Source organism: Chiroxiphia lanceolata, chromosome 2, assembly GCF_009829145.1.
Source record: "Chiroxiphia lanceolata isolate bChiLan1 chromosome 2, bChiLan1.pri, whole genome shotgun sequence".
Lineage (NCBI taxonomy): Eukaryota > Metazoa > Chordata > Aves > Passeriformes > Pipridae > Chiroxiphia > Chiroxiphia lanceolata.
Genome location: NC_045638.1, coordinates 94,594,078 through 94,611,910, shown reverse-complemented (window position 1 = coordinate 94,611,910; position 17,833 = coordinate 94,594,078). Strand labels below are relative to the sequence as shown.

At 40.5% G+C, this 17,833-nt stretch overlaps 1 protein-coding gene across 5 annotated transcripts in view; it reads left to right on the top strand.

Moving 5' to 3' along the window:
* The window catches only part of SLC22A15 (solute carrier family 22 member 15), a 68,355-nt gene that overhangs the window by 39,409 nt on the left and 11,113 nt on the right, over positions 1–17,833 (top strand). For 2 of the 5 annotated variants that reach the window (XM_032679011.1, XM_032679009.1), the window contains 2 exons: positions 11,360–11,468; positions 15,876–16,016. In XM_032679011.1, coding sequence (XP_032534902.1) covers positions 11,421–11,468; positions 15,876–16,016 — 189 coding nt within the window. In that variant the 5' untranslated portion in view covers positions 11,360–11,420. Of the gene's footprint in view, positions 1–11,285; positions 11,469–15,875; positions 16,017–17,833 lie in introns of those variants that run through there. The other 3 variants (XM_032679012.1, XM_032679010.1, XM_032679007.1) reach the window with 2 other exon arrangements.

Here is a 17,833-nt window from a genome sequence, read left to right as displayed (position 1 = left end):
TTCCACAGTAGACCTTTTATGGTGGTATATTCATATGTTCTGTGAACAGCTGTTGGATCCATCTTTTAAAGATGTTCTTTGCCATAGGTGAGGGGCCATAACAAATGTTGAAATATTCAGAATAATTGCACTTACCTATTCTGTTTTCTTAATGTATTTCCTATGCATATTGCCTTTACCTGTATGTACTGTACTTCATTGGAGGTATGAAAGGTAAATATATAAATTCTTAATTTATAATATGTAAATGAGTTTTTTAAATAATTCTGTAATACTACATATTTTCCAATGATCTCTGTCTATTAAGAGAGGGTGATGGTGGTAAGCCTAAGTGTGAATTTAGTAAAAAGTTAATATTGGTGGTTTTTACATTCTCTCTTAATTTCTGAATTATTTTGATAATTTAAAATATTTTTTCTTTTAAGAATTTTGTAGAGGCTAACCTATGTTAGTAAGCCAACTTAGGTGATTTGTAACAGCTCTGATACTGCCTCTGATTCATACAGTTCATCTAATGTCTTTGTAACTTATTTTGTGCCTTTTTCTTCCCCTGACACAAAAATCTCTCAATAAAAACAAGTTCTTTTGCAACACCACAAACCTATTTTATTGTACTGATTTTTTACTTGCCTGACCCTTTTGTTTTGTTTTCTGGAGGGGGATGAAGCTCTCAGAATAGAATAGATATTTATAATGGACTCTGCAGAAGAAAATTGACAAGGTGGAAAGCAGGTCATTTTGGAATGGCAGTGCTACAAAGCGCCTGGGAAACTGGGACTGTCAGTACTAATCAATATATTCCACCATATCTATCACAAATCATTTCTAACAAAAACCGGCACCAGTGGAATGTGAGAATCAATTTACTACTGGCTTCAGTTGTGCTGATTGATGTTGAAAGACTGGAAACACTTTGGGGGCTTTAGCATAGCAAAATGTCTGCGGTGATGTTACTAACGTGTACGGGGGGGGGTTCTCACAAGCACTAGTTGGCACTTAACTAGTTGGCACCCCTTCTCTAAGGTGTGATACAATTGCACAAGACCATAGTCTCTGCCCTCAGGGCTTCTGCCAAAACATCTTGTCAGGGAATGGCAGAATTTGAACATTTGTCTTCATTAGCTGGAAATGAGATGATAAATAGCTTGACTGCATTTCCTGTCCCCTGTCTAGTGGCAAAGAAAATGTCTGAATGTGGAAAAAGTGGCTGGGGTGTAGGGATCTGTTTGAAACTGCTGGGTACCCGATATTTCATACCTCTGTATATCCTTAAAAAAAAAAAGATAATTTAAAGATTCTCCTTGAATAGCAAAAGCACTTTATCTGTCAGTATTCGTAAGTACACTTGCTGAAGAAGATAGATGGTCTACATGATGAGTAATATTACTAAACCTTGTGTCATGTTGCATTTTACTCTTCCTCAACATGGAGCTAAGAACAATAGTCTAGCCAGACTCCCTGTTCATGCTTCCTGGGCACTGGGCAATGCAAGAGTCATCGTTTGCTCTTCTATTGCTTAATGCAAATGAAAAATGCAACCAACTTAAGTATCTTTTCTGCTTAATCTGTCATATGCCTTCTAAAATCTCATGGAGCTTTAAACAAGGCGTTTGGAAGTCTTTTGAACTCAAAGTGTTTTCATCAGCAGCCTTTCCAGAATGAGTAATTGGAATATATGAAGTATGCACAGGCATCCAAAATCACTTGTATTGTTCATCCCTTGGTCTAAATTTACCAGACAAAGGGTATCTTTTGTTCTTGTTATTTGCAGTTCTTGTGAGTTCACACTCTTTCTGGTACTTGAGACACTTAGATTTTTACCATAGTTTTCACTTTTGCTGTTTCACCGTGGAGGTGATGATTGAAGGCCCAGTTTTCAGATGTGTCTTGTTATGTGCTCGGCATAATTCCATCCATAGCCATTCAGATTTGTCGTTCTCTCCTCTCTAATATGTTTCAACTACATGCTGCAGGAAACTACTGGCTTGAAAACACTTCATTTATTGGTTGTCATCTGTGTGAGGATGAGGAGTGTTTCTGTGAGCAGCCACTGGGTAAGACAGCATGATTTACGTTGACACATCTCTTTGTTAGCTTGGGCTGCTCTTAAATGCAGCTTTGTTTGCCTGTGCTTTGACTGGGAACTGGCTGTATCTTGCTGTGACTGGAGCCTGTTTGACTACCAAGCCATTGCATTGTATTGTTTGTTGGGCCCAAATAAGGAAAAAGAGAGTGAGAGACCAAGAATGAGGAAAGGAACCATAAATTACATATGGGAAGGAGAATGTTTCATATGACTGTGAGATTTTTTGTTTGTTTGTTTGTTTTGTCAGTGTAGCTTTATCGTTTTCTTTGTTCTGATGCTTCTGCTGTAGGCAATTTTTCACACTGGCAGTAGAAAGACCTCCAGAATTCATCAAATGGGAGGTGTGGGACTAAGGTGCCATCCCTTGAAAGCAGGGACGGTTGGAGAATGTGCTTGTTCTTTGCTGATAACAGGCAGTACTGGTGCTGAGATGGCAGCAGTGAGCATTGCCTACCGGCTCCAAGCAGCTATTGGGCAAAATTACTCAGTTCTTCATGCACCAGGCTCAAATTTAACTAAAGCTACCTTGCTTCTGAGAGAGACTCAACTCTGCACTTTCCGGTGTTATCACCTTGCATCTTGTTGGCTACACGGACTCGGTGAATACTTGTGGTCAGAAAAAGAACTGCTCTCTGTCTTGGTCAATAAAGGCTGAGAGAGTTGGAGTTGTTCAGCCTGGAGAAGTGAAGGCTGCAGGAAGACTTCATAGCACCTTCCAGTACCTAAGGGGGCTACAAGAGAGCTGGAGAGGAACTTTTTACAGTCATGCAGTAATAGGACAAGAGGGAATGGTAACTTTTATAATCGTACTGCTGGGCAAGGTGCATGAAATAAAAATAGAGAAACTGAAAATTCCTTAAAAATTAATTTGTGATGCTTTGATCCTTGCATGGTACATAGGGAGGGTGTTGGGCATTTGGGATGGCGTGGCTTCCAGCAACAGTATACACAAGGGCAGGAGAAAGCAGTGTTTGCACAGTGGCCTTTTTTCAGGTATATTGGGTTGTTTGAATTGAGGGTCCATTATCCTCTCTAAAATTTTGAATTACTGCTATGGCCATTTGATCGTTTTCTCTGCTAGTCTTGGGTTTGTTAGAGAGCAGTTCATGGAGTAGAAGTGCATTCAGATGAGATCTTTGGTGTCCTTGATAGCGGGACTGAGTGACCCTGTGCTCTTATGAATGCTGTTCCCTCCTGACCCAAACTGCTCCGCTACTACTTGTGGTGTTATTCACCTCGTTTTCCATTTGAAACACATCTGCCTGTGTTTCAATTTCCCTTCATCCATAAAAGCCCAAGGAGCAGAGAGATGGTTTGCTCCTCCATGCACTAGCCTGGCCAAGCAACTTGTTCTGCATATTCCCAGGGATTTTATTCCGGGATTGTTTCTTCTCCCCCACTCCTGTTTTCAGTGCCCTGAATCTGCATTTAACTAGTTCTAACCCTAAATATCTGTCCTGTGTCCTGTCACTGCCTGGAGCAGATGCAGCACAAACGATTGACCCTCTCCCTCTGGCAATTTGGCTTTGACTGCACAAAACAGCCAATAAAGTGGAAAGGGCTGGGCAGCTGATTATGGGGATTAGCTTGAAGCTGTATAGTTTTATGGTCTGAGATAGAGGAGGAAGTGTTTGCTTGAAGAATGAAATTGCATTCCTCTTTCTTCTGCTGCCTGCTCTTGAGGATGACAAATTTTCAGAAGTTGCAGACTAAAAGAGTAGCATGTGTATTTGCCAGACATAGCTTGGACTGGAGGCTGTTAACTCATTTTCCAGTGACTGATGCTGGACTGTGTAGCTATGCAGGTCATGATCTGATCTGTCTAGAAATACTATGAAAAGACTTGACTGAAACCTATGTTGAGATTCAAGGCTTGTTCTCACTAGTTTGCTGAATCTCTTGTTATGCTTTGTGGTACATATATCGTACTTCTAATAAAAAACATCTTTTTTCTCACTTCTGCTGGTGTTCTCATCTGTATAGCAATTGTTCCTAGTGGCAATTGTTTCCCTCAGGGCCCATGCATTGTAGAGTTCCAATAACTCTCTCCTCCACTCCTTTCTTCCCACACAAAGCATGCAGTTGTCTGAGCCTTTCCCTGTGCTTTTCCTGAGATATTTCTGCAGGTATAATGGCAAAATCTTCCTTTATTCTAATTGCTTCTTCAGCTTCTCCTTCCCGTCTTCTCCACAATGCCATGTCAGGCCCAGAACACAACACAGTGTCCAGGTGGACGTATCCTAGAGATTTGGAAGTTTGACTTTTTTTTTTTTTTTTGACCTTTGCGTGTGGGATGACACAAGCTGAGGAGTTTGATAAGAAAGCTTTTATGTAGTAATTGGCCATACTGCTAACCAAGATTACACAAAACCACATCTGCTTTAATATGGTTCATGACTCACAGAAAGTGGTTGTTGAGCCGTCTTAATTCTGCGGAGGGTTGTTGGGGGAGTTTTGTGCTTTTTTGTTTGGTTTTTTTTTTGGGGGGGGTGTAATTTTTTTTCTTTTTTTGTTTTGTTTGTTGGTTTTGTTTGGTTGATTTGGCTTTTTTTTAATCGTACTCTCCTCCCACACAAATATTTCTCCCAGCACTCTGAAATAGCTCCTGAGGACCAGGCTTTCTTGGGCCTGGAGACCCCTCTCAGTTTGCTTGCTGAAGCTGACCCGTTTGTTCTGCAGTAATTGTATTTTCATCAAGAGAAAGCAATAGATCTGATGGGTATGTAGCTGTCATTGGCCTGTGATATATGAGACCTGATTTCTAGCTCTGGCTCCAGTGAACGCGTGTACATTTTTTTTATTAGTCAGTGACTGGATGAAGCACATAAACAGGGATGCCAGTCTGAGTATTCTCTTTCCCAAGTGAGTTTGTGTTGAAGTGACTATTCTCACTTAGCACTGGTGATTTATTCAATTTGCTTCAAAGTGCCATAGACTCAAGCCATAAGTTCTGAATTGGGTCAATTTAGGCACAACAGCAAAGTGTAAAAATAATAGAAGCTAACATTGCACTCTGGAGGGCAGTCTTGGAAAAAAATACCAGCTCCTGGAAATGCTGTGATCCAGTCTGATTCAGCCCCTCATGTTGACACAGCATCATTGCAAGCATGCTTCTTGTTTTGGCTCTTGTAAATCTTGGATGTGGTCAGTCTGTCCCACAGTTATTGTGCCTCTAGATTTAAAATCCTTTTCGTGACAGCTGAAAATAATCAGCAAGCCTATGCTGACATAAAAAATGAAGCAGCTTTTAGCACTAGAAGTCTTTTCAGGTGAGAAAAAGTTTTCCCAGTTGCACTGTGCTCTGCCAGACATGTTTTTTCCAGACACCGTTTTTCTAACCATGTGTTTAAATCAGTGAGAGCTTCCTTGGTATTGACTATTTCCTTTTTGGCATGCAGGCTGTTTACCTAGGCTTATAAATAGAAGTGCTGGAAGGCTCCTGTTTTTGTGAATGTTGGCTACAGGTAGTTTTTCAAAATGGTGGGACATCCTGATTGAAACAATAGAACAGTAGTTGTAGTTTAGTAATGGATAAAACATAGAGAGAAAAATATCCTTCGTAAATGCTTGGAAATAGTCTAGTGGAATATTTTATGTTTAAATCAGGATGCACTGCACTATTTCAGTGAACTTTCAGAGGACAGCACATGCATTTAGATTTCAAAATGCCAGTTTTCTGGCCCAACATCTCCGTAAACTCTCCTGGGAGCCTCAAAGCTGATGCAGCCAGGGCTCACAGCTTCCTGCCTCTCCTGCCATCCTCTGAGCTGACCATTTTGAACTTGGAAATTTCCAGAGCCTGAACACATCACCACACTGGGTCCCAGTGATCTTGGCAATACTGCTATGTGATTTATGTTTGCTGCCCAGTGGCTTGCTGCTTAAAAGCAACTGCAAAGCCAACTGGATTCTTAGGAATTTCCTAGTTGAGGCTGGTCAGTGGTGGGTAGCAGCATTATAATCTCAGCATTTTTCAGGATTTCCTGCATCCTAAGCCAGTGATCCGGGAATGATCACTTTCTTTGGAAATGCTACACTGCAGCTAGAGAACATTCAGGTTGTAAAAATTTGGGGTTCCAAACCTCTTCCAGGTTAAGAGAAGTAATTTCTAGCAAAAGGTGTCTGCCGCCTTCTGACGTGTCCGGTGTGGCCACGGATGGAAAAAAGATATCAGGCTTTATGAACCACTGGACTTAAACCAATGCTGTGCTTAGTCTGGAAAGGATATAAGCCTTTAAATTGCACTTCATACCAAGCAGGCCCAAGGCTAATGCGAGAACGTGTGGCGGTGAGAACAAGCAGCATAGGCATTCGGAGCATTTTTGAGCCTGCCAAGTATTGATTGGTAAGGGGAGGGAATGAGTGGAGAAGCATTTCAATTTGGCACCCATATGTGATTCTGATGCTGTCACAGTGAATTAGCAGCACTTTCTTTTCCCTTTAGTCCATCCCAGGCTTTTGTCATTGAAGTATCCCCTTTGCCCATATCAACTTGTTAAAAGACAAAGTGGAAAAAACCCTGAAATTAATTCCCAGAACTTCTGCCCCAAAAAAGCCTGGTTATGTTATGCTAGTATCCTCTGAATGGAGACTCTGAACAGTACTAATGACTGTCACAGCATAAATGTTATTGGGGATTCAAGCTACAATTACTCATTTTGTACAGTCACTTAATCCACTAATAGGGAGAAATGGGACAACAGTTTAAGAAGGCAAGAGAACTGTCAGAGATTATTAAATCTGTTGGGATCATTTGGTTGGATAGTCTGTCTTGACCCAAGTACATGCTTCAGCTAATGCAACAGACTTAATGCCTCTGGTAATTAGAGCAAGAAGAGATGGGTCGTCATTAGCAACTACAAATTCAGAGTTGTATTTCATCTGGAAGGCAGCATCTTCAACAGGGCTTATTTGTTGCCACTGCAGATCATCTGTGAGTCACAAGTGGTACATTGGACTGACTCATTTGTGTGATTTAGTAGAGGCTTTTTAAAACATGCTCACTGTTCCGTATGAATAGTTCTTCTAAATAGTTGCCAAACAGAAAAAGGCACAATACTAGACTTCCCCATGCAGTAAATCCTACTGCTCTTATTTACAAGATGTTGGTGATTTTTTTTTTGTTGTGGTGCAGTTCACAGTTCAGATTACTTTTGATTGTAGGTTTGAAATGTATTTGTCATATCTGTGAAACTGAAGAGTGAAGAAAGGAAAGCCAAGCAAGCATGGAAAGCATCAGTAATTGGCAGCTTCAGAAGATACAAGAGCCAGTCTGATACCATTCAAGGCGTATATTCACAGAATACTTTTACATGGGTTTCACAGATCCACAGTCATATTCAGTTCTGGTTATTGCCAACAGTGTGAATGAAAATGATATATCATAGATTCAGTGTTTTTGCAGATACTAGGAAATCTCTAAATCCTCTTAGAAGACTACTGATAAGTAAATGAAGATGCAGGTACAAAAGAAATTACCCACAATCTGAACTCCATTACAAGGTACTGTGAAGTGGGAACTGAAATAATACAGATGGAGGGATGTAATATAGCTGAATAATTTCAGATCTTATGCAGACTTGAGAAGACCAAAGTATTGAAATGTGGCTTGAAAATGCTTCAGAGAAGCTGGATAAATCAATGGATGCTCATCAAGCAGCATTTGGGGGAACTGTCTGTGGTCAGATACCTGTGTAAGTGATGCTGATAATCTCCTGAGGGACACCAAAGAGAGAAGGAAGGTTGCAGTGCTTCAGCAAGAACTGTCTCTGAGAAATATGCTCAGACCCCAATGAAGGTTTAAGGCTCTTTCAATAATCAAGAGAAAATAAAGGGTTCAGAGGTGTCAGAAAGGTAGCCATTTTCAGTCTGGATGGGAATCTCCTTAGAAACAAATATACTTGAGAAGTTTAATTTGCCAGATCAACAAAACTCAAAAGCTCTTGACAGGGCTCATATCCATGATAATTGATGGATTGTGAACTAACTACAACTGAAGAGACCTTTTCTGGTTTTGTCTTCAGGTGGTTGCCTGACTTCAATAGGCTGGTTTGTATCTCCATGAAGCTGTTATGAGCTTTTCACAGAACCACAGAATGGGTAAGGTTGGAAGGGCTCACAGTGGGTCATCTGGTCCAACCTCCTTGCTCAAGCATCATCCTAGATCACATGGCACAGGACTGTATCCAGATGGTTCTTGAATTCATCTCCAGTGAGGGGAACTCCACAGCCTCTCTGGTCAGTCTGTTCCAGTACATGGTTGCCCGCACAGTAAAGAAGTTGTTCCTCATATTCAAGTAGAACTTTCTGTGTGTCAGTTTCTAACCAGTGTCTCTTGTCCTATTGCTTGGCACCACCAAGAAGAGCCTGGATCCAGCCTCTTGACACTTCCTTCTTTCCTTCTGTACTTCTCAAAGAGTAAGGAACAAGAAATAGCCTTTTTTCACTCCCTCTTGCTGGTGCACCTGAGGAATTAAGTTATTGTAGGCTCAGAGGAAAGGTTTTTCTCTGGAGACTGTATTTATCACCCTTTGGAGCTTTGGTCCTTCTCAGGTTTTCTCTATTTTAGTCTTACTTTCGTATACAAGCACTGTCTTGATAGATGCTTCCTGCTTGAGAAGGACCAATCTGTTAAAGGTTTCTCTGTAACAACACTGCATCAGCTCAGCAAATGTCACTGGAGGAGCCTGGATCATTCCTACTTTGTGTCTACATCCTCTTTTATCTATGCAGATGTTCCTATTTCTGCACTCTCTTTTCTCTGTGCTCTTTCCTTCTGATGCAGGTTTTTCCCACAGTAATATTCCCTCCTCTCACATGGCCATCTGCCTCTGCTTTTTCTGCTGTGTTCTGTGCTATTTGGTCCTCGTGTAACAAATGTGAGTTCTTGTGATGACTGTTTTCCTAAGTGAGGTCAAGACTTGCCGGTGTCTCCCATAGCACTCTAACTTGTATTTTGCTGGTGGTGTAAGGGCCTTTTTCTGTTGTATATTTTCTGTCAGCCAAATGGCACTCTTCCGATCCTGTAAGTAGCATATGTGCTACTTATGGAATGGAAATAATGGATGGATTATAATAATAATAGGGTGGAAATAATGTGTAGGGTGGAAACAGGCACTCGGTGCAAGTTGTCCATTTCCTATGATCTCGTGCATCCAGTTCTTGCAAATGTTCTTCTACTTCTTTATTTCTTTCTTTGGATTCATTGAAGTCCGAGGAAATTATGAAGCAGCAAATTCTTACAGCTCTGGAGCAAGGAGTTCTCAGAGTGAAGAAAAGGCTGTATTTAATGTTACATTTGATATTGAGTTTCTTGTTGCTTTTTTCTCTCCCGGCTCCCCTTGCACCTCAACGGTGATGATGAGAGTTATTTATTCTTTTCAGACGGAAGGAGCAGATAGGAACTGTTGCTCAGCTCCTTGGACTTCAGCATAAACTTGAACTTGAACTTAAATATGCTTGAACTTCAAACAAAAGCACAGTTCCTTGCCCAAGACTTTATCACCATCTGTCAGTATGAGGAGGGGAAACTGGGGACATCCAGACCCTCTTGGAGAAGTGCTTGCAAACAGAAAAGGGTAATAAGCATAAGGCATGTTATTGTATAAAAGAAAAATTACCAAAACTACTTTATCTCTCTGCCAGCACCCAAGACTCTGGACAGCTGTCACGAGGAAAGACCTTATAGGTGCAAGAGAGACCCTTAATCTCTCTCCTTGATTCAAAATACATGCCTGAGGTTCTGGGTATTAAAGTAATGTATGGTATTGGGAGCATTAAGGAAGTTGTCTGCTGTATGTGCACTGGCTATCTAAGGGGCACGCTTTTAATGGAATCTGACCATTTAAAAGGGTAATTCTCCTCCCTTGCACACTCCACTTGGACTTAATCCCATCCAACCTGCCCTAAAAGTCCTTCCCAACCTATTGTTCCACCCCCCTTCCTTCAGACCATGCCTTTTGTCTGGCTTCCCTAGCAGAGCTCACATAACACTGTTAGCCCCTCAGGTGAAAGTTAGCCACTAAGTCTTGAAGTGAGTAAGGTTGTGGTATGGGGAACTAAGAAAATCTTTTTCAGTGCCCAACTCTCATGGAAGGTAAATGCCTACGTGTCTTTGTGAGGGAGTGCTCAAGTCCCTCAGCAAAAAGACGAAGGCAGATGCCTGGCAGGCACAGAGAAAGGTTTGCTTTGTAGGTTCTGGGGAAGCAGATGTCCTGCAGGTATTGGTGCTCCTTTAATGCACTTAGTATTTGACTGTTAATAAGGAACATCATAAAGGATAACTAGCAAAAACAGTGCCTGTCCTGAGGGAGCACCCAGTGCTGCCTTTTGCCAGCTGCTGCAAAAGTAATAAATCAGTCAAGGGATGTCAAAATTCAGTTTCCAGGGGATAATAATGATTTTAGTCAAATGTGGAGTGTGCTTTTCTTAGTAAGGGACCCTTAGCAGCATGGGGGACCCTTAGTAAGGGACCCTTAGCATCTCTATACTCTGTCACTCCCTTGCATGTGCTGATGTACCCTTCTTTCTAAAAGCCACCAAGCTGCACTGGATCAATAAGGCCTGATCAATTGTTTTTCCCTCCAAACTGTCCATATGGGGTTGTTAGCTGAGCTGCTGGCACAAAACGAGAGGCAGCTTTCTGTCTATTTACTGTAAAGAAGACGAAGCAAACTACAGGAGGGGACAGGCTGCACGATATTTACTGTCAATACAGCCGGAGAGAAAGGAGATATAAGGAGAGGGGAGCAGGGGCTGCAAACTGCAGCCCCAGTGAATGATCTGAATGTAAAAATACCCATGCAGTTTCAGATGAAAAGTGGGTGGATTGAAGTCAACAAGGGATAACTGAGAGCATTTAAGAAATTGTTTAGTTAAGGGCTAGTGAGACAGGGACGTACTAAGTGGCACGCATAGTAATAATGCTGTGCATGAGTATATTGAATCTGCACTGGAATCTGAAAAGCACTTCCAGATCTGCCCTGAGACAGTGCAGTAGCTGGGATATTTTTGTGTGTCCCTACATGCAAAACCCACCATTTAAAAATAATAAGATAAAAAATAATAATTGAACTTAGAAAATAATATTTGGAGCTACTTTTCCAAAGCACCTGGAAGTCACCGTTGTAATTCAGACCAGGAAAAACAAAATAAAAATAGGCATACTTCCTTGCTTCTCTCTCCTCTTCTTCATCCACAGAGGAATAAGGTGACCTGAGTTTCACAGGGCAAGAAGTCTCTGAGCACTCCGTCTGAGTGTTTCTCTGCTTCCAGAGGCAGGCGAACGAATGAAGAGTGAATTCACACTTTAAAGAGCAGCGAAGACCATCTTGCCATGAAACCATTCACAGATGAAGATGTAGAAAACTACATCCAGAGCAAGGTAAGGCTTTATCTGTCCAGATTTTCTGTCTCCCACACTAGGTGTTGATTCTGAAGGGTGCCAAACTTGACAGTTACTTGCTTGCCTGCTGTCTTCATTTCTGAGACAAGACTGGGTGAAGTTTCATGAGAACTGTATTTTTAATGAGATTTCTAGGTTCCCGTTGCAGTATGTTATCAGGGATCTCAGCTGGTAGCCTAATTTTTTCAAGGTTCTTGTCCTCTTCTTCAAATGTCCTTCATTTTTGCTCCTGGTCTGGAATTCCAGATGTGAGACTAGCTGTAATTGCCAGCATTTAAATCTAAGGAAAGGTCCTGGCCTCTCTCCCTTCCTTGTGGTCTTGGTTTGACAGAAACAAGACCAAAACCACACCAGGCATTGCCTGTATGAAAGATTCATGTAGGAACTAGAGAGACAGACAACTATTTGTTAGAATTCACTCATCAGTCTGTCACCTCAGCTAAGGATACTTTCCTATATACCATGATAAAAATAACGTCTCATTAGCACATGCAGATTGGAACCACATTTTCTATTTTATGAGATACTCCAGCACTCAATTTTTTCCCCCATTATGAAATAAAGTAAAACAGAATAAAATCATCTGCAAAACAATACTGTTTAATAAAAGTAGCTCTAACTGAACCATAACAATTTTTAAAGCTGACATATTTCATCTCAGTACTTAGCTAGATCCTGTTTTTATAGTCTGCTTTCTCAACAAAATGCAAGATACCAAGATGAAAAATAATTTCAAAATGGGAAAATGTATGATTTTACATTCTGTAAAGGATTACATATTCTAGTACAATGAAGGGGCTGATAAGAAATGTTTGTTTTCTCTATGGAAATGTTTTGGTGACAAGTAGATATATTTCTGTGAGAACTTTTCATTTTTCAGCCATGCAGTGTTGTGCACAGGAAAATCATTCCATCAGAATCTGTTCAGTGAGCTATAACAGCGAACACTTCTCTGAAGATTTAAAAAGCAGAGCTACAAAGGAGGGAACTGAGGGAAGCCATGCACAGGAAGATGCTCATATGACAGCTATAAGTACAGGGAACAGAAGCAGAGTGTAGTTAAGTGAGGCTCATAGTTGCCAATATTTGAAGTTCTACTGAAAGTCTGTTTTCTAACAGCCCTCCAGCTCTGATGGATTCTTAGTTTCTGTCTGCTCATGAGTCTCCTGTCCATTGGCTGCCTAACCTTCAGGCAATCCCAGTTCAGCTTGTCAAATGCTGCCTGTTTTTGAAAATAGGTCAACCACCTGGTGCAATGAATCTCTATAATAGCAGAGATTTCTTCCTTAAGCCACTCAGCAAAAGAAAAACTCAAGTGCATCTGGAGAGGATGTGACTGGGTAAATGAGAGAAAACCCAAATGTTCTTAACAGTTCCTAATAAATCCCAATCTTGCTTCACTCCTCCTTAATAAGTCCTTAATTGACCTTGTTGTTCTAGTTTTGTGCATTTGTTTTGGCAAAATGGAATTCCAATTGGCATTGGAATGCCAATAGGTAGAAACAGAGACCTTATGCTGTCTCTTCTCTCAGCATGTCTGTCCTGGTGCTAAAGGCATCTGAGATAAATGCCTTGGCTCTTCAGAAGCTGCATTCACTCACACATGTTCTGTCTTCTGATTTTTATGCCCTCTCTTCTGTAGGAAGGTTATATTTTCCAATAGCATGATTAGGGAGCTAATTATGGTTAGGAACAGTGAGCACCCTCTGTCACTTGTCTCTCGTTCTTTTATCCCTGCCCCAGTGATGAGGAGCACACACAAAAAGAGGTGTTTAGTTGTACCTCCCTCAATAGGTTTTTTGAGAGTCTATACTCTTGTAAAGAGTTCATGACAACTGCTATAGCCTAGCCAGTAGGTGACGAAGGCAGAAATAAATGCGGCCAGGCTGGGTTGGATGGATTCTCCCAGGATACTGGAGGTGGCAGAAGGTGTTTCTAGCAGATGCCTCTTAGAACATAGCATGAACAATGCATACAGAGGCACTCCAGGTCTGACCCATGGAGAGATTGTATACTTTCAGTATTTTTCAATAGAAAAAGTCTGCTTTTTTGTCTAAAAGCTCTTAGAGGTGCACAATTTTCTCTACCACTCACCATTCAGTAGTTGGAGAAATCATTAGGTATCATGCTGAGCAAGACAAGCTTATTGGATTGTCCTAAGTTGTTCTGGATGAACAAAAATAAGGTGGAGAAAATAGCTATTGCTACAGATGGAGAAGTGCCATGAATGAAAGCTGAGAGGAGGAAGTGAAAATGAATATGGGCTAAAATTTTTCAGTGTAAATTAAGAAAAAAAAGATACATATAACCTAGCTAAAACTGGTCTTATAGAACAAGGATGAATTGGAATGAGGAGGAGGGTGAATCACTAGGGAAATTAAAGGATATTATATAAACAAAAGAGACTATATGGTGTTAACATAGCAAAGAAACAGTGTGTCAAGGGTAGATGAGGACCCAGTGAAGGGAATATGATACTGCTATCCGATCCATTTCCCACTTGCAAAAGCTATTCAGGCTTAGTAAAAATACTGTTAACTTTGGCTATGGGGGGAAGGTATTCAAATTCTGCTCGCCCTCAAGTTCAGTGTTAGTCAATTGCTATTCATTGGTTAATTGATCTTATGCAAGCACTAGTCCATTTTAGTCCATTGAATGGTCCCTTATTTTGAAAAAGTGAATCTGTTCCTTTTGAAGGGCTGGGGACACATTTCAACACACTTGAGTGTTTTTGTCTGATAGTTCAGCATTTGACATAAAGATGTCCTAAAAGACCTTAAATGAAGTGCTTGTCAACAGTATTTTCTAAAAGGGAAAAAAAAAAAGAGTGTTGTTTAGGTGCTGCAGATGCTGAGAAAGCAGGACACAGGAGTTTTGGAACAGTCACAGACTGGTTTGCGTTGGAAGGGACCTTTTAAAGATCATCTAAGTGCCAATTCCCTGCTGTGGACAGTGACATCTTTCACCACACCACTTGGCTCAAATTGTCATCCAGCCTGGCTTTGAGCACTTCCAGGGATGGGGCATCCACAGCTTCTCTGGGCAATCTGTTCCAGTGCCTCACCACCCTCACAGTAAAGAATTTTTTCCTTATGCTTTTGCTTCCTTTTGGTCTTAGATAATAACAAAAGACTGTAGCAATTATGTTTGACTGTGGCAATTATGCTTGATGATTCACTTAAGCCAAGCTGTTAATGATCTAACACTCCTGTTTCATACCTGCGAACAGCCCAGTTGAGGTTTTAGTTCTTGCTCAGGGGCAGGCGGGTTAATTTTGTAGTCTTTCAAACGTCCCATCTGTTTCTGGTTTTTTTTTTTCTTGCCTGCAAACAATAAGATTTAGTAGAGTATGGTGAGGAAAAAGAAAAATCAAGAAGAAAGCAAAAGTTACAATCAAATGAGATAAAGCATAGGATGCAAAAAAGGACAGTAAACAGTCTTAATATCTCACTCTGTGTAGGTAATTCTGGGTGAATAAGTAATGATGAATATGTTCATGAATTTCATTAACAGAATCTCCTCACTTTGGTAAATGTGTAAGGATATTTGAGAAATATTAAATATCCTTTACTAACATGGTTTCTCTCATGTTCCTCCTGTTGAATCTCCTTGTTCAGATTGTGACCATCCCCTTGCACTTCATTCATCTTTAGTCATGTATGAAGGCGAAGGTTCATCTTGATATTTTTCTGAGTTGTTCATCCCTCACCTCAGTCCTTTCAAGACTCAGACTTTCCACTGAAATAATTTTCAGTAAATAATTATGCTACTCCTGCTTGAATTGAAGAATTATCCATTGAGTCACACAAACACCTAGTTCCCAATGGGACCAGCTTTGGAAAGATGCTTGTTCACCATCTAGGAGTAGACTCTCAACTGTACTTCAGCTATGAAGAGAGTATAGATACTTCCAATGTATAATGTAGGCATCTAAATGATGCTGCATACACCTGACACCTGACTAATGCACAGAGTATCTGTAACTCTTGAAGTGTTCTCAGCTCTTAGAACAAAACATATCCTGGCTCCAAGAATGGCTAGTATATGCATGGGAATAACTGCCTATTCTGCATCAAATGGATAAAGAATGAGACTGTAACTGATTGATAACAAATTTATCCATGTAATGAACCCTTTTCCTTCTATCTAATGGTATTGGCATGGAAATATCAATTAATGGTTGGTAGTCTTGAATATTGGCCCTGTGATGTTTACCAGCTCTGTCTTATGGTAAATCAGTTGCAACACACAGGAAACAGTAAGTTTTTTTCCCAGTGAAGCACAGACACAAATGTTTCAGGATGCTTTAAGCTAGTTGATTGTTCCCTACTGGAGACAAACACTGGAGTTACCTGTAACATGAAGTGTCTTTCCTGGAACTGACAGGTGGAACGGCGTCATCACCTGGTTTCCAAAGCAGTGGAGGAGGTGCAGAAAATCATCCAGCAGCTGACCACAGAAATCAGCCATAAGGCCACACGATTCCAGGCTATCTCCAACTCTGGCATTCACAATGAGAACATTAAGGTATGAACAAGAGCCCTGATATACTCTGGCAGCCTGCAGGCAATCAGTAGTAAATGATTTCTCCATTGTATGGGCAGGTACCTCACCCAAAACACCACAATGTGCTGATACTTCACTGTGGGAGTTCTAGTGACTGGGTTATAGAGGCTTACTCTTGTGGACATCTAACAATTAGAAGAGTATCAGAGACAGATGGGTAAATGAGGCAGAGCCTCTTTTTACAGCTGCTGTGTTTACAAAGAGCATCTGTTGCTAGAGCTGTCAGTCTGCAGCAGAAGGTAAAGTTCTTTGGGAGACAGAAAGAAAAACTTGTACAGCAGTGACATAAGAAAAAATCCTCATGCCTCCATGAGCTATGACTCATATTTTTCACAGGTGGAAAACCTGTCAACTCACTAAAAAAAAAGAAAGTCAAAAGTCCTTCTGCTAGGAGCATTAGAAAGCTCCTTCAGAAAAATGGGGAGTTTTTGTCATAGATTGGAATTTCTTTTTAACTTGGAACAAATATGCTTATTAGTGGGAGAAATTAAGTGCCTCCCCATTTTAGACCTTCAAATATGAAAATAATAATGAGACAGATGAAGACTGGTTGTTTTGGTTATTTCCTGTGGCTATGTAATACAAGAGTAACTAAGAAAGATAAGATAAAAGATATAAGAAACAATCACAGCAATGCCAACTTCTGATGAAAATTATCTTTTTCATCTAAATTAGTTTTTAATACTCTAGCTGTGTCAACTTTATACTAAAATGCAGCCAGTTACAGATCCAAACACAGCAAACATGTAAAAGCATTTTGCAGCTCTCTAGGATTGAAAGGGAAGAAGTCTGTGTGTACCAAGCTGCTGGAAGGTTACGGAGGTGGAGGCAAAATATAATCACCCAGTTGGCAATATGGCTATTGTCCTGGGAACAAAGACATTCAGATTTATAGCTTTTCTGGAATTTCGTGTATCCGAGGGCATGTGGTCTTGTCAATAGGTATGACCACAGTGATGTAAAACCACATCCTGGTCCACATGTTCCTTAGCGCCAGAGTCTGCCAACCACCTCTTGTGCTGGAACAAACCTGCTTAGCTAATGAGGTCTGACAGGACCAGGGTCAGGAGAAAATTGTTGTTCTGGAAAACAAAGCAGAACAAAACCATCAAGGCAATCTATTCTGAGCAGTAATTTGGAGTTACAGTAGGCTGATCTGAACAATTTCTGCTTGGAAGAAATCCTCAAAATATATTTTCTTAAAAAGTGGCAGATTTGTTATTCATACTTAACTGAACCCAGTGTTATAAATCTGTGGAAGTAACACTAGGAGGGCCTGACTAACTTTTGTCCTGTATATATAGGGCAACGAAGAATGGGTTGATGAGAAATTATTTTGGCTTGGGCTGTCTGCTTTCAGAAATTGGAAACCTTGATATTCTTGCTGACATAATTCAACCTAGAGGAGACTTGTGTCAAGGGAAAGTCAATGTATTCATTATTCTGTGTTGAAATTTGCAACATTTTTCTTTCTGTAAGTTAAATTTGAAAAACTTTTCAGAATTTTCAGCTTCTGGTTGCAGTGACTTTTCTGAACTTTCAGCTTCTGGTTAAAAGGAATCAATTTAACATGGTGAGAGATCTGGATTTGTTGAGAAGCCACAAACTTCCTTCTAAATATGCATGGCTAAGAGGAGAATATATAAGAAAAGTCTTTAGATATTCAGTGTTTCTCTGTAACCCACACAACAACAAGTCAGTCTTAAATAAACAACTTGAATTAAAATTCACGTGGACAAACCCACATTATTTTAAGTATTTGTTTTAGTTGTGGCCCA